We start from the raw sequence: 17,614 nt of genomic DNA on the forward strand, positions 1-17,614 counted from the left end.
TTTAAGTTCTGTTATATTTTGAGTTAACATATTACAAAATCATGCAAACTTTTGAAATGATTTGTGTGTGTGTGTGTGCTATTAACATTGAATGTCTTGGCTAAACTCCCAATCACTCTGACTAGTAAAAATCTTTTGGCTTTTTATTTTATTTTATTTTGTCCCTTCTTTGGGACTCACAGATTGCTACTTTCCTGGTTACTTCTCCCTTTCTCTCTGTCCCTTCTTGTTCCATTTGTTTGCCCTTGCCCATTGCCTAGACGATGGTATTCCTTGGGACTCTGCCCTGGGTTCTTTCTTTTTTCATCAACATATCCTACCTGGGTATTATCATCTATTTCAATAGCATCAGCTCTCCCAATGAGCCAATAAATCTTTAATCCATATAAGTAGGCCAGATCTCAGTAAACTGATAGCGTTCAGATTGCTTTAACTTTAACCTACAATAATAAATTTTGTGCAGTTTCTTTAGTCAATTCACAATATAACACTGAGACTCATGGTTAAGAATAGAGATAATCGAGACAGAGATAGTGATAAAGAAAGAGAAATTAGTTAGGCTACAAGCTTTACTGCTTTAACAAAGAGATCTCAAAATGCAATGGCTTAAATAAGAGAAATCAATTTTCTCTTAAGTGAAAGTCCAGCCTTGATGATTCAGAGGCAGAGACTGTATCTCGCTTGTTATTCTTCCTTCCTTGTCACATGGCTCCCACCTTATGGTCTTTGGTAGGAGTTCTGGCTACAATCATCCTGCCCACATCCTGGCCAGTAGTAGGAAGAAAGGGGTAGCACAAAATCTTACCCTTCCTTTTTAAGTCATCAACTGAAAGTTGCATACATCACTTCCACTCACACGCCAATCACCAGAACTTAGCTATACCCACTGCCAGAGAGAAATAAAAGACGGTTTGTACCCAGCTAAAACTCAGACGTTCCAGTATTAATAGAATTGGAGAAGGGGTAATAATAGGACAACTAGCAGTTTCTGCTAAAATTATATGAAACAGATGTTTCCAAAATCTATATTTTCACTTACTCTTTTTGATAAACTGTATTTTCTCTTTTATTATATTCTATTTCATCTTTTAAAACCTTGGTCAGTGACTCTCTGATCATGATATCATAACTCATTATAATGGTAATCCATAATTTGAAAAGCACAGCTCTAAGCCTACTGAGTCAAATATGGTAACCAGCGGACACATGGGCAATTAGGTGCTTGAAATGTGACTAGTCTAAATTGATACGTGTTGTAAGTGTAGATTCCACACCAGATTTCAAAGACTTAGTACAAAAAAAAAGTAAAATATCTCGTTAATAATTTTTATATTGATTAAATGCTGAAACAATAATATTTTGGATGTATTGAGTTAAGTAAACAATATTAATTTGTTCCTTTTTGTTTGTTTAATGTGGTTACTAGCAAAAGTAGCTACATAGGAGGCTCACAATTATTAAGCCACACTGCTCTAAACTCTAGATGAAAATGATAAACTCCCTATGGATATTAATAGTTGAATATCCCACATGAACTTTGTAAAACTAGACTCTCTTTCCAACCCTCAGCCCTCCTCTCCTTCCGTTCCCACCCTGTGTTTCCTCTGTTTCACTCAATCAGTTAAAGGCAACACAATTCACTCAGTGACCAGCCAGGAAAATTGGACAGCACAGTCTCCATTCTCCATCACATTCATATATTCATCGTATACTCTAATTTTACCTCTTAAATTGTTATACATTTGTCAACCTCTTTTCAAACTCATTATGAGTACCCTAGTTCAAAACACCATCACCTCTCACCTATATAATTGTACCAACTCCCATTCTCTCTCCATGATTTACATGAGAACTAGCCCTACTAAGCTCTAAAATACTTATTAAAAAATAGTTGGATGAAATGGGTGGATGCATGAAATAGTTTATGTGATTAAAGATTGGTAAAGAGCAGCATGTTTAGAAGTCAGTCACAAAGTTTATTTGTACAGTCGATGGCAAAGGCAACAGAGATCTTCTTAGGCAGAGGGTCAAAGTTTGTTTTTGAGGTCCAGGTACTTCTTTCATCTTTTCACTTTTTTAATACAGGAGAATATTTTCAATTATCATTCTTCCAGGACTGGCCCTTCATCTGCAATCCAGTGATATCCTTAGGTGAGAACCTTAAAGCACTGTCAGTTCCAGAGAGGAGCACTGAATTCTGAAACTGCTTCAGCGTTTCAGGTGGGCATCTGCAAGGGAGGACGTGCGGGCTCACGGACTTGCAGTGAAAGGTCTCCTTTGAACCCGTCAGTATTGCTGAAATCGCAGCATCCGTTACCAACGATTCATGCGAAAGACAGAAGGCATGCCCTAAGGTGCCGGGGGAATGGAGGGAGAGGGGAAGGGGGAAGGGGTTGGAAAGCCGATTGGCTGCTTTACAGAAAAAGCCGGGGCAAGCGAGCGCTTACGGGAATGTGGGTGTCATCCCCTCGGGAACTCCGCTTAGCCGCCAGGAGCCAACCTTGACCGCGATCGGGGCCCCGAGAGCAATGACCCCGGCAGGGAACACTCTGAGACCCGCCGCTTGCTTAGGCTTCTGGGTGGGCGGAGCTTCGGCTTGCTCGGAGCGCGGCTTAAAGCCGGCTGCCGGGGGCGGGACCGGGCCGCTCGGGACCCGCCGCACCGGCCTCCAGGCGCCTCGCCGCAGCATGGGGGGGCGCGGGCCGCACCCGCGCGCCGCTCTCCTGCTGTGGGCCCTCCTGCCCGCGGCCGCCTGCGTCTCCGCGCAACCGTGAGTCGGGGGGAGGGGCTGGAGCCCTTTCCGCGCCGCCGCTCGCTCTGCGCCGGGGCCCCACGGCGCGCTTCTGAGAGTGAACGGGGAGAACCCTTCCCTCCTTTTACAGTCTCCATGTCATTCATTCGCCTTCTCTGTGCGGCTGTCACCTCTCACCTCTCGGGTCTCTGCCCGTGATGAGGTTTCATGGCCCCGGTTCATTCGTGCTTCACTCCCTCTCAGCCGGCTTTCCCCGCCTCTGGGACCCTGAACCCCTGAGTTACCTGGGCGTGTGCTGGGACTTCCTACGGGGCGTTAAAGTGGAGGAGGCTTTCCGGAATGGGCTCGCCGAGTCCCGCACCGTCTGTGTGCTCGGGACCGAGCCGTGCGCCCCCCCCCCCCCCCCCCCGCCGTGCACCGCAGGCGAGGCTCCCTCGGCCCGCAGCGCTGTCCCGACCGAAAATCTTCAGGGCGCCCAATAAAGGAACAGCCTCAAATACTGATGCTGATTCCTGAGGACGCCAAGGACTCTCAGGACAGGGGAGAAAATCCTCTCGCAGGTCGTGTGGCGACACATTTTTTGTTTCAACAAAATTGAAGGAAGGCCTGAAGGAAATACCTGCTGATAGACGATTAGAACCAATTCTTGCTAATAGGGCACTGGGTGGTTTCTGACATGTCACGTAGAGGAGTTAGGAGAACTGATAATAAGGATATAATTGTTTTATCTGTCATATAATTACGGTTCTGTGAATAATTTTTCATGGCACTTTCATCTACACAAACCCAAAATAGCAACAGCATCAATGTTAGACCTTGTTTGATTCTTGCAATAAAGACTAGCCATCCATGGATACATTTAAAAAGCCCATCATTCTATTAAAGATGTGCTTCAAAAGTATTTCGAGTTTATATCTAATGTGTATGCATTATAATTTATATTTATTTTGTTTTGATCAGTTTTAGATGAGTAAGACTTTTGAAAATAACTGAATCCAGAAGACAGTGTTCAACATTCACAACTTTAGGGTGACATTAAATTTAAAAGAAGAGCTAAAGCTAAATTTCTATACCCACATATAATATTATATTTATAAGTATATGTACATGTATATGCTTGTTAATAAAGAAGCAAGAGTGATCCATAAAATATTTTGAAGCATAAAAATTTTAGGATAAACTTTTGTGTGGTAAGTGGCATGAGGACAAAAGGGAAAGATATTAAATTTCTGATGATTACAAAAAGAACATTTTGATTTATTTTTTAAATAAGTTATATTGAGTATCTTATCTCGATGGTATTTAAGATTCCGTGGGAAACTTATACAAGAATGGTATAAGTTTTAATTTAAAATATCATCATAAATAACATATTTTTCTATTATTTAAACCTATGATTAAAAAAATAGATATTTTCTTGAAAATATATAAGGAGTGCATGCTATCTAAAAATTATTGTGAGAGCTCTGGGTGAAAATGCTGGGTGGAAAAAAAAAGTGAAAGGATTAAGCAAATATGTGTGTATGTGTGTGTGAAATATATTCATATATATAAAACACACAGACACAGACGACAGCATCGTGACAGCCAGAAGGAAAGGGGGATGGGGGAGGTGGAAGAGGGCATGTGAAGCCTGTATGGTTTTATTAACCAATGTCAGCCTAATAAATTCAATTTAAAAAATGTTTGAAAACTGCGGGTCAATGAAAAGATATATGAAGGTATTGGAAATGTTTGTCTTCCTCATGAGTTACCAAGACCCAAAATTCAATCACTAGAAGACCATTTTTGATTGGAACCTTTGTCTAGCCTGGAGTTGAAAGGCAAATATTAAAGTGCAAATATCCAGGGTTACACAACACACTAAGATTTCTTTAGTTGTTTACCGCAACTGAAACTTGAAACAAACGACTCCCTTGCTTTAAGTCTCAGACTCTACTTCTGTAAAGTGGAAAGCAAGTACTTGCCATGCCATTTTTCAGGGTTGAATAGACAGATAGACATAGATAGATAGAGATAGAGATAGATTATATAGATATAGGTATAGATAGATATAGATGGATATGGTTATGGATATACTGTAGATATTCAATGAAAGTTCTGTAAATTGATTGGTTTTTCAGTGTCTCACCCGACAGCTTGCTTGCTTTCTACAGAAATCGTAACATAAAATAGATTTATAACATAAATATATAATTAGCATATTTTTATTTGAATTCAGATGCCTATATTTTTGGGTTCCTTCAAGTAAGGTAAACCTGTTCATTTTAATCTATTTAAGGCTCACTTCAAGAAGAATGTTCACTGCCATGGCACTGGTGATGGGCAAGGGAATAATTCTCATATATGCCATTCAACGGCAAATATTAATTTCATGTTTATCAACATGTCTTCTCTTGGTATAGAACTAATGATACTACCAATAATTTTTTATGGAAAATAGTGCTGTTGATAACAATGCCTCTCCTCCTACACTGTCCTCTAACTGGACTCCTCCATTTCCAGGCAGTATATGGCGTTGGTCCCCTCACTCCTCCACACTGAGACCCCTGAGAAGGCCTGTCTCCTTCTGAGCCACCTGAATGAGACAGTGACTATAAATGTTTCCTTGGAGTCTCTCAGGGGGAACGAGAGCCTTCACACTGAGCTGGTGGCCGAGAAGGACTTCTTCGGCTGTGTCTCTTTCACTGTGAGTATGGCTGTTTGACTTAATATAATTGGGATCCAGAATTCAGTCAAGATAAGCTTTTGAGAGGCTGACAAGGACTTCACAAAGGAATCTAAATGTAGCAACTAAGTGTAGAAATTAAGCAGCAATGCAGGAATTTCTAACCATGGGAGACAGATATTTATAGGCATATTAAAATCAACTTAATAAAAGGAAGACAAACAGCCCAATTAAAAAATGGGCAATGGACCTAAATAGCACTTCTCCAAAGAGGACATACAAATGACTAAGAGACATATGAAAAAATGCTCAACATCACTAATCATCAGAGAGATGCAAATTAAAACCACAGTGAGGTATCACTTCACACCTGTCAGAATGGCTCCATCAACAAGTCAACGAACTACAAGTGCTGCAGAGGGTGTGGAGAAAAGGGCACCTTAGTACACTGCTGGTGAGAATGCAGACTGCTGCAGCTACCATGGAAAGCAGTATGGAGTTTCCTCAGATTAAAAATTGAACTGGCATTTGACCCAGTGATCCCACTTCTAGGAATATGTCCTAAGGAACCCCAAACACCAATCGCAAAGAACTTATGCACCCCTATGTTCATAGCAGCGCAATTCACAATAGCTAAGATCTGGAAACAGCCCAAGTGCCCATCAGTAGATGAGTGGATAAAAAAGCTGTGGCACATTTACACCATGGAGTACTATGTGACTGTGAAGAGGGAGGACCTTTTGGCCTTTGGCCAGCATGGAGGGAACTAGAGAGCATTATGCTAAGTGACATGAGCCAGTCAGAAAAGGACAAGTACCACATGATCTCGCTTATATGTGGAATATAATAAACAAAATAAACTGATGAACAAAGTGGGTCCAGTAACATAGAAGCTTGGAACAAACTGAGGGATCTCAGAGGGAAAGCAGTGAAGGGGGTCTGGGTGGGGAGAGATTAATCAGGGAACTTGCATGTTTATGGGAATGGCCCATGGGCATGGACATTGGTGTGGGGAGGGCCTGGGGGTGGGATGGATGTGGGGTGGAGGGGATCAGTAGGGTTAAAAGGAGGACATCTGTAATGGTCTCAACAATAAAGATAAAGAAACATTAAAAATAAATTAAAAAATAAATAATTTTTAAAATAAAATTTTTAAAAAATCAACTTAATGATAAAAGAAAATTCCTGTTAGCCAGAAAAAAAGCAGTATGTACTAGACAAAGGGAAAACATGACTTCTTCTTAAAATTAAATGGAAAAATATTAATAAAGCAACGTAGGCCAATATTCAACATAAGCCCCCAGCGGTGGGCTGACAGGAATACATCAGCCCATACTCTTTGTAAGAGTGAAAGTTGTAGATATTACCATGAGCAAATATCCAATAACTCTTCAGTGTTGCCCATATGTAAAACGCTCAAAATCTATAGCAATAAAATATTGTAGTTTTCTTTCTCATAGCCTTAAATATGCTTCTACCATGCCCTTTCAGCACATAACAAAAACTTGGTCAAGTTCAGTGTATAACTGAATCAAGACCGATCTAATAAGGTGATGTGAATCTCATTTATGACCTTCTGCTGATGTATTTCCTCCATCTTGTGTTCTGTCTCCCAGCTTGTAAAATGACGAAAGTAATTTCTGTCCATGCCAATTTTCTGTGATAAGAATGAGGGAGTGAAGTTAAGTAAAAGAGGCAAGATCTCCAGGAAGGAGTAGAACAGGGATGGGGGAGGAAACATGGAAAACTGAATGGATTCTCAGGATCTCTCCTGTATTTCAGGTCCCAAGATCCCCATCCAATGAAAAGGTAGTATTTCTCACTGTTGAAGTGAAAGGAGCAACCCAGGAATTCAGGAGGCGGACAACAGTGTTGGTTAAAAACCAAGAGAGCCTGGTCTTTGTCCAGACAGACAAACCCATCTACAAGCCAGGGCAGACAGGTACAAAGGACAACTTCAAAAAAGAAAGATTCCCCCCTATAATCCTGGTTTCTTAATCGTTTTTCTTACCAGCCAATAGGCCTGGTTTAAGATTTCTAGAACTGATGGAAAATATTTCTGTTTCAGTGAAGTTTCGTGTTGTCTCATTGGATGAAAATTTTCACCCCCTGAATGAGTTGGTAAGTCTCCTGATACCTATCCAGAATCATTATTATCCGTGTAACCTGTTTGGGAGCCTGTTTTGGGTGTTGGGGGGACGAGGGAGAGGAGAAATCTGATATGGATAACAGTAATTTCTGGCATTACAATAGTGTAAGATCCTCCTTTTAAACAGTATCCCTAGTCAAAAGAGTAGTTAAGTCTTTCTGTCTTGGTATTGATACTTAGGAGATTGTCAGCTTAGAAAGTTGGCAATTAAACTTAGAAAGTTCTCAATTAATCTCAAATAGATATAGGTATCAACAGTATGCACATATATACATATATGTGTGTTTCTTATGTATCCATTCCTTATTAGAAAGTAAGCTCCTTAAAAGCAGATCTATTGTTCTTTTGTGCATTGCAGTATTCCCAAAACCTAGAATGACACACAGCACTAGGTAGACACTTAATAAATATTACTTTTTAATAGTGAATAAACATTGATAACAGAGGAGCTATTCCCATTCTTCTTTATTAGAACTACCTAAGAATTCTGTCTTAATATTTGTGTCTGAACATGGTTACTTATAGTTCTGATAGTATCTTCTTTCTCAGCTTATGAAATTTCAAAGCAAAAGAGTGTTCTTCACTGGGATGCCGCACACCTTTAAGTAATGTTAGTAAACCCATTCCTAATGAATGGCAGTGCACATGTGTATTTGTTGCTGATGGCCTATCATGTTCTTATCATTATTTATTAATTGCTTTTAAATGACTAATTAAAAGTTCTGTAAAACTTACCCTGTAATTTTTTGTGTGTTTTACTACAGATAAAGTTATTCTACATAAAACTGCCTTGCTTATAAATATTTGTGAACAGTTCTAAACTCCTCTCTTTCTCTTCTGTCTTTCAGATTCCACTAGTATACATTGAGGTAAGCGAAATGAAACACTCCATAATTACATGTAAAGTAATAAATTTAGGGAAAATGTTCTTATTTGAAAGATTCTTACAATATCCCAGAAACTTGTCATTAAGGGAGAAGCCTTCAAACTAATATAACACAGATGGTTCTAACTCATCTCCCCTCCCCACTCACGACCACCCCACTTTCCTCTTTGTGGAGAACGTAGGAGTTTCTATAGATTTTCTATAGTGTATCTAATGCTCTAAGCTCTTTCGTAAGTTTCAATTAATGTATCTATAGGACCCCAAAGGAAATCGCATCGCACAATGGCAGAAACTCAAGTTAGAGAGTGGCCTGAAGCAACTGACCTTTCCCCTCTCATCAGAGCCATTTCAGGGCTCCTATAAGGTGGTGGTACAGAAGGAATCAGGCCAACTGACAGAGCACCCCTTCACCGTGGAGGAATTTGGTATGGATTGTGGAAAATCATGGAATATTTTTCTTCATATTTAAACTTCTGGGGCCTAAAATTTGAGCTTATTTGGAGTCTTTTCACTTTTCCTGGATGAGATTGGGGTTGGAGTAGAACCAATTACATATCTAACTCCAATTAAGACAATTAATGATTTATGAATAAGACTTCGCATAACTTAGTTATTTTTATAGCAATATTTAATCTCCAAAAAACATAAAACATCCTTGTGTTGGTGGAATCTACCCTAATACATTAAGGTTACAGTGATCTGTCATAGTCCTTCAACCAGTCTCCAATGGAGAGCAAGGTAGATGTATTGGAGAAGAGAGCTGCCTCTTCAGGGGCCTAAAATATTACTAGAGAACTGTTACAGAGAACCTGAAAATACTAATTCCCCAGTATTTAAAAACGAACCACAAACTTCCTTTATCTCCAATCAACAGTGCTTCCCAAGTTTGAAGTGCAAGTAACAGTGCCAAGGACAATCACTATCTTGGACGAAGTGATGAATGTGTCAGTGTGTGGCCTGTGAGTTTGTATTTTTTTTAATCTTTGGAGGGGAATTATTTTTAAAAGACTCACCATTTGGGATATTTTGACTAGTGTTTCTAGGAGCAGTGGCAGCACACATACGTTAAATACATGAAAACATCCCTCTCTAGAACTTTCCTGCCCTGTTGCTTTCCTATTTTTCCTTCTCATTTTCTTTCATGTCCTTCCCAGCATTATTGTAACTAACATGGCACAGGCAACTGTTCCTAGAGAGACAATGCTACTAAGATTCTGAAAGTAACAAAGCTACGTGTGCATACACACGGGCATGTACTCATACACACACAAATGGGATAGTATTAAAGGGTAGTGGCTTTCCTTTCACCAGGTTATAGAGGAAATTCAGTCGCCAACAGATCATTTACCTGACCTTGTATACATGGTGGAAAAATAACTTAGATTCAGAATTTGTTGAGGTAGACATAATACCAACATAATACCGCAATCTCATCTAACTCATCAGTTTACCTGAGGCGTGTTACATACCCCTCTCAGTATTGTCCTTTCCAACTTTGAAAACTCGTGTTCCCAAGAGCTTATGTTCCCATCTCCAGTAGCCCAGCAGCAGCACTAGCAGAAGGAGCAGACAGTGACGTAACCGCTGCTGCTGAAGGGCGCTTATGTAACACGCTCGCTATTCAGCTGGGCCCCTGCCCTAGCACTGTCTCAGAGTAATGGCCACCCGGCTCCTGGTCCCACATAACTGGTGAGCCAATACTCTTGCAAATTGAGATATAGAAGAAATTTTAAATAGGGAAGGAAACAAATTCTTTGGAAAACACAGCAATTATCGATGGTGTATTTAGGGCACAATCCCATTCTTATAAAAAGTAAGCAAGTAAAATTCTTTATAAAGAGAGATGGCTACACATAGAGAGAGGATGATGGAAGGAGAGACACCATCATATTAATAGTTTGTATTCCTTGGTAGAACTGAGGGCATCTGTTCTTTGTTTGCTGGTGTTGGTTTTTCTTGTAAGAACAGTTGCAGCTTTCATAATACAAGAGATAGTTTTTAAGATGAAACTGAAAATATTAAATTAAGAAAATAAAATCCATGATAAAAGAAGGCTATAGCAAGTTTCAGCACATTACACTGGAGAATTCTAGAAGAGAAGGGTCATTACTTAATTGTGCTCAATACTGTTTGAGTCCTGCAGATGAGAAGTGCAGATTAGAGGAAAGTGCAAGGAATAAATAAATACACTGTAGCTAAAGGAGGAAATATAAACAGGTAGAAAATGTGGATTTGCAATGCCTGCTTTGATTCATTTGGCAATGTTCTTATGACAGATACACATATGGGAAACCAGTCCCAGGACATGCAACCGTGAGCATGTGCAGAAAGTATCATAGTCCTTCCAACTGCTTTGGTGAAGAGTCAAGAGCTGTCTGTGAGAACTTCAGTCAGAAGGTAGGTGGGAAACTCTTCTAGGGTCTAACAACTAAGGCACTGTTAATAAGCAATGAGTTATAGCACGCTGCTAACTCAGGAAGAGAGCACTTTAGAAGAGAATTCTCTGCTAGCTATACTAGTTTTTAAAGATAAGTGAATTAACACAGTAGAAATTATTTCTTTCTTATTATTGTCCATGTGGGTGTCCTTGGTGCAGTCAGCACACAGAATGATGGAAACTGAGCCATCTCCAATACCTGGCATCCAAAGCCTTCTTTGGCATCCACTTGTATGAAGGAAGGAGAAAAACCATGTACCTCTTAGCCGCCTTGTCTGGGAAGAGTGTCCGTTTCACTCTTTCTATGAGCAAGAACTTGTCCTATGCCTCCACTTAGATGCCAGTGAGGTAGGAAACACAGTCCCCAGATGGGTGACCACTTTCCAGCCATAGCTGTACACTGTGGAAAGGGAGCCACACTTTGGTGAAGGGTTAGCCGCCTGGTACAGTAAGATTACCCCCAAATTTCTAAGGCATTTCTATCTCATTCACTCTAGGACATATCAAATACTAAGGAATACACCTGTCAACTATAAAGCAGATACTGTTGTAAAATGTAATAATAACCACCCCTGAGAGGTATCATATTATTATAGGAAATACCTAAATTAGGTTGTCCGCTCCCCCTCAAATCCCACCAGATTAACCGACCACTGCTCTAATATTATGTTCTCCTATTTCATTGTATCCCCTCCTAGCTGAACAGCCAGGGTTGCTTCTCCCAGCAAGTAAAGACCAAGATCTTCCAGATGAAGAAACAAGAGTATAAAATGGAGCTGGAAGTGGAGGCCAAGATCAAAGAAGAAGGAACAGGTTTGCGCACCACGTGGGTGTGGGAGGAAGGACAGTGGACACTGGCTTATTCCCTTAGCCAGAGTATGAACTGGAAGGGGGAGGTACTATAAGAAGTTCAGGGAGATCGTGCTTCCAAAAAATCACTTAATTTTTTCTTCTTTTTTCAGAGGTGGAGTTAACTGGAAAAGGGTCCAGTGAAATAACAAGAACCATAACGAAACTCTCATTTGTGAAAGTAGACCCATACTTCAGACAAGGGATCCCCTTCTTTGCGCAGGTGGGGTACTTTTCGATTCACAAATCAAACTGTGCGTCATCACCTAATAAGCACAACATATTCTGCTGAAACTATACCTGCTTATTGTTACCTATTGATTAATATAAGCAAAGATATAAAACCACATAAAAATTAAGTCTGTTCCTCTGTAAATCTGTGTCTGGCCTCTGTAAAATCATTCTAAAGCACTATCAAAATTAGAAAGATTTTTTTTTCCACTTTTGGAACAGCATTGGGTGATGTCACTCAATCTCCTTTCCACAGTATACCAGGCAGTCTCATATTTTTATGGTGTTTTCTCACAAGAATCTCGAAATTCATGATGGCCACACACATTATCCTTCCAACACTAACTGCATATGGAAATGAGTGGGTAGAGGATTCTAATTTTTATTTTGAAGCATAAAAGATTCTACTGTACTTACAATTTCTTTCATGGATATTATATTTATAATACCTTTTCTATAACAGCAAGTATTTTTTTAAACAGTACACAGAAGGGCAAAATATTGCTATTTAAGGTTCCCAGCTTTTAAAAATGTAAATTATCTCACAGATCTACAGAAAAATATTCTATTGTTATTTTTCTATTATAAGCAGATGGGAAAATGGACCTTTCTGACTCCAGAAGTCTGAGATGACAGTTGTGTGTATCTCATGTGTAATTACTGTGTATTGTGTTCTTAATGGAAATGCTATAAGTTTTCAGCTGTGGAGAGTATAAAAAACAGAGGCACTAGACTCAACAAAGGAGTGGTGGAGTAAATTTTAGAATGTTTTGATTATGTTATGACAACAAACATATTCAGAAACTCTGGCCACATCCTAAAATGAAAGTATATTCCATGTTTTTAAATTTCTCAGAGGTATATTGTACATTTTTGATATTTTATTCCTGCTAAATAACTATTCTATTAGTCATAAGACTCATCGGAAGAGAAAAATCAGAATTTAATCTTTGTCTTTGTACATACAGCCAACAATTCAGTGGCAAACTTAGATTTTGTTAATCAGTTACAAATACTGATTCAAGTCTGCAGCTGAGCTTCTTTCTACCATTATAAGTAGCTTATACTGAAAAAGAATCACCATCTTCAGGGTTGGAACTAGACTACTCATGTGCTGAGTTTAATATTAGCAGTCATGTGACTTTAAGCCTTTATTAAAACTGTGCGCTTCTCAATTTTACATTTTCACATAGCAAGTGCCTCATAAAATTTGCCTACTTCCAAAAGATTGAAAATCTAGGTTGAGAAGCAGGTGTCATGCATAAAACAACTAGGGAAGCACACCGGACTGTGTATTAATTGCTCACTTGTACACTTATACTTCAGAACACTAAGCCTTAGAAAGTTAGTTGTCTACCACACAATAAAAGGGGTTCAATGAAATTCGATAGTGTGTTAACATTTGTTATTACTATATGACTTGTGCTCTGTGACTCTGCAAGAGTGATATATGCTACACAGCATTTCCAAAATATCCCAGAATACATTTTTCAGGTCACCCCTATTATGATCTTCATGATTCTCCATCCTTGTACACTGCTTTATTTTTTTAAAATTTTTCAATTACAGTTTACATTGACTATTATTCTGTAGTAGTTCCAGATGTACAGCATAGTGGTTAGACAATCATATACTTTACAGAATGGTCCCCCCAATATTTCAGGTACCCACCTGGCCCCATACAACACTGCTTTCTTTTTCCTCTTAGGACTGATTACTACTAAATGAGTATATTATTTATGCACTTAGTTACCATCTCTCTCTTACTAGACTATAAGCTCAACGGTGGAAGGAGCTTTGCTATGTTCACTGCTATACCTTCAATGCTTGGAACCATGTTAAACATACAGGATCCACTAACAAATATTTCTGATAAAAAGAATGTTTGGGATTAGCCATATAACTGATCCACAGCTTTTAATCTTCAGGTGCGCCTAGTAGATGGGAAAGGTGTCCCCATGCCAAATCAACTCATCTTCATCACAGCAGAAGCTGCTGGCCATTCCTCCAATGCTACCACTGATGAGAATGGCCTAGCACAATTCTCCATCAGCACCACCAACATTAAGGATTCCTCCCTCTCCATCAGGGTAAGCTTGGAAAGAAGTTACCAGTAACATGAAGTAGCCTTGGGGAATGGTTGCAACCTAAAAGTGATGAGATCTCAAGTTGTGTTTAGTCCTATGGAGAGAAAAACACTAGAAACTAGAAACCAATTTAAGGTCAACTTTGAAAAAGTTTATTAAAAAGGAGGCAGTATAGTCTTGTGGTTAAAAGTGTGAGTTCTTGTATATAAAATGGTGTAACTGCTATGAAAAACAGTATGGCAGTTCTTCAAGAAATTAAAAATAAAACTACTGTATGATCCAGTAAGCCCACTTTTGGGAATATACCCAAAAGAATTGAAAGCAGTGTCTCAAAGGCATATTTACACACCCATGTTCATAGCAGGACTATTCACAATAGCCACAAGGTGAAAGCAACCCAAATATTTATGAACAGATGAGTGGAGAAACAAAATGTGGTATATACATACAATGGAATAGCATTCAGCCTTAAAAAGGAAGGAAATCCTGTCACATGCTATAACACAGATGAAACCTGATGGCATTATGCTAAGTTAAATACCTAGTGCCCCACCCCCAAAAAAATACTGTATGATTCCACTTATATGAGGTATCAAAAGCAGTCAAAGTCATAGAAATAGAAAGTAGAACGGTGGCTGCCTGGGGCTGGAAAGAAGGAGAAATGAGGAGTTGTTTTTTAATGGATGTAGAGTTTTAGTTTTGCAAGATGAAAAAATTCTGAAGATCTGTTACACATTACTTAACACTGCCAAACTGTACACTTAAAATGGTTAAAATGGTAATTTTATGTTGTGTGTTTCTTACCACAATCTTCCAAACGGTGTAGGTTCCATAATCAAATAAATGAGATTAAAATCCTGACACAACTCTTTTTAAGATCAAATAACTAAAAACCTCTATACTTCATTTTCATAGCTGTAAAATGGGTGTAATATTAGTACCCAACTCTTAGAATTGTTGTGAGGATTAGATATATTACATTTTAAAGTACCTAGTAAGCCCCCTTTAACTGTTAAATATTGTTGCTATAAAAGCCCATTTTTACTCCATAAATTATTGTTATTACTTTATTTTTGTCCTGCTATTCTAATTGTCTCCAGACTCTGTCCATACCCATATAATTTGCTTTTTATAGCATACAGCCCTCTATTCATCAATGGAGATAATGTAGACATACATTTATAGATATATGACTACACAATAGATATTATATAATAGTGATGAAAAAACCCTGCCTCGTAGAATTTTTTATATAAATATAAAAAGGGATAAATAATACCTCTAATAACTGAAAATTAAATGTTTACTCATTTATTTTATTAAGAAGTATCTCAAATACCTTCTATGTGCTAGGCATTGAGCTAGTTCTAAAAAATGAAAATATTAGTTTTAAATGCTCACTCTTTTTAATGAGCATTTATATGTTATCACTAGGACACACATAGAGATATATGAACAAACTGGTTGGCTGACACAAAGATTCACTCATGTTACTTGGGAGGTGAAGATGAGGGTAAGGGAAGCCTGAAAAAAACAAAAAACAAAAAACAACTACCAAACAACTTCTACATGGAGAAAAATTAAAATACAACCCAAGTAGTGCATATTAAGCTTAAGAGTCCAGAATCCCAGGAAGCATTAAAAAGAATCAGCCTAAGACAGCTTAGGAGAGGTGGACTTTAGCCAATTCACCAACTCAAATCTTGAACCAATGCTATTTATGGAAAGCATTCTCAGACCCCTAAGGTTTCAATATTGCATTTACTCGTAATACCTTTCTGAAACTCATCACAAATGAGGCACTGACTTTGTGAAATGCTATTCCTTAGTTGCTGGAGATTACTTAGTCTCCTCAAAGGGTTTTCATAGCTCCAGTGTTGTCTGCATAGTAAAGTGCCCAAAGAAATGTCAAGCAAACCAGTCAGAGCAAAGGATGTCTCCCTTTATGCTCTTCAAAAAATATAAACACCAACCCAAGGACCCTTTTCAATGTAAATACACAAAACAAGCCTGCAATACAGATAAACCAAAAACAGGGGCAGGGGACTTCTCTCTCACTTTTTACTGTGGAGCAAAAGATTTCTAGGTACTGGGTGGTAGGACAGTCAACTAATGCAGTTTTGTGAGAACACTGATTCTCTATGATATAAACTAAAATAACATTGTTTCTCTAATTCACTAGGTCAAATACAAGGATCAGAACTCTTGTTATGACTACCATTGGCTGTCAGAAGAACACCAAGAAGCTTATCACACTGCTAATCTTGTATTCTCTCCAAGCAAGAGCTTTGTCCACCTTGAGCCCATGTCTCATCAACTGCCCTGCGGCCAAACTCAAGCAGTCCAAGCGCATTATGTTATAAATGGGCAGGTTCTACAGGAGCTGAAGGAGCTCACGTTCTATTACCTGGTGAGAAGGAGGGCCACTGCATCGACTCAGATAAACGCTCTCTGGATTTATAAAGCCCTTTAGAAAGTCTGTTTCTCTTTGCAAAGTTTGACTTCTTTAAGGGCTAATTAATTATTGCCAGCAGGGGTGCAGTAAAATAAGCATGTCACATGGAGGGTAAGACTTGAGGTAAGATCCTTTTCATTGCCGTTTTTGTGTGTTTTTTGCAGATAATGGCAAAGGGGGGCATTGTCCGAACTGGGATTCATGTATTGCCTGTGAATCAGGGAGACAGTGAGTATTTTCATAATTCTGCATTCCCACCTCACTCTGATACATTCAGCTTTACACTGCAGAAATACCAGGATTAGTTTCAAATAAAGAGAGGAAATTTCCATCTAACTCCAATAAAGAAGAAGTTGAGAGGAGAAAGCAATGTTTCTGTTTTTCACCCAATATTTCTTTTCCTTCAGTGTATTCAGATTATTTAAAATGTAGATGTAGTGGTTTTATAATCCATTCTTATCCCAAACTTACAAACCATAAATATTCATGGACCATCTTCACAAAATGACATCTCAAAATAGTTTTAATCAATAGACATAAGGCAAAATTTTGGGGTGCTTTCTGTGTACTAGGTTTTGCACTGAGTGATTTATATTTGTATATCATTTTCCTGATTTATGAATTTAAAATCTATGAAGAGTTTAACTGGGTACCTTCACCATTGAATTGGACTTTCCCCATGAACAAATATGGAATAATATAAATCTCTGAAGTTTCTCCTATTCTAAGAAAGTCTGAAAGACCACTTACTAGAAAAGTATCAGTGAACTGCTCGTCCATTGCTTTTTCATAGCAACACAGGAGATGTACAGAAGTTTAATGCAACCTCTAAAGAATCTGCATAGCCATCAAAAAATAACTTCCGAAGTACAGTGTTCCTCTTAAGAAGAAAAGAGTAGAATGTTTTGTTCATGGAGGATTGAAGAGGGCATAAGGATAAATACAATGTGTTAAACTCTTAATATTATAATTCACAACTTCAGTTCCTATTTCCCTTCTCTAATGTGAGGTCTAGATCAAATGGCAACCAAGATGTCTCCATACCCTTAGATAGCATCAGAACTTTATATAGGTGAGCAAATATTTAAAATTGGTGAGAA

The 17,614-nt window shown here is 38.6% G+C and overlaps 1 protein-coding gene across 1 annotated transcript in view; it reads left to right on the forward strand.

Moving 5' to 3' along the window:
• Positions 1-2,649: 2,649 nt before the first annotated feature.
• LOC107544093 (alpha-2-macroglobulin-like) overlaps positions 2,650-17,614 on the forward strand; it is a 39,178-nt gene continuing 24,213 nt past the window's right edge. Inside the window, exons 1-13 of the mRNA XM_087814798.1 lie at positions 2,650-2,770; positions 5,258-5,441; positions 7,203-7,362; positions 7,489-7,541; positions 8,418-8,438; positions 8,712-8,880; positions 9,330-9,414; positions 10,732-10,852; positions 11,591-11,705; positions 11,855-11,964; positions 13,901-14,062; positions 16,242-16,469; positions 16,679-16,742. Coding sequence (XP_087670924.1) covers positions 2,688-2,770; positions 5,258-5,441; positions 7,203-7,362; positions 7,489-7,541; positions 8,418-8,438; positions 8,712-8,880; positions 9,330-9,414; positions 10,732-10,852; positions 11,591-11,705; positions 11,855-11,964; positions 13,901-14,062; positions 16,242-16,469; positions 16,679-16,742 — 1,555 coding nt within the window. The 5' untranslated portion in view covers positions 2,650-2,687. The remainder of the gene's footprint in view (positions 2,771-5,257; positions 5,442-7,202; positions 7,363-7,488; positions 7,542-8,417; positions 8,439-8,711; positions 8,881-9,329; positions 9,415-10,731; positions 10,853-11,590; positions 11,706-11,854; positions 11,965-13,900; positions 14,063-16,241; positions 16,470-16,678; positions 16,743-17,614) is intronic.

Source organism: Miniopterus natalensis, chromosome 2, assembly GCF_054644295.1.
Source record: "Miniopterus natalensis isolate mMinNat1 chromosome 2, mMinNat1.hap1, whole genome shotgun sequence".
Lineage (NCBI taxonomy): Eukaryota > Metazoa > Chordata > Mammalia > Chiroptera > Miniopteridae > Miniopterus > Miniopterus natalensis.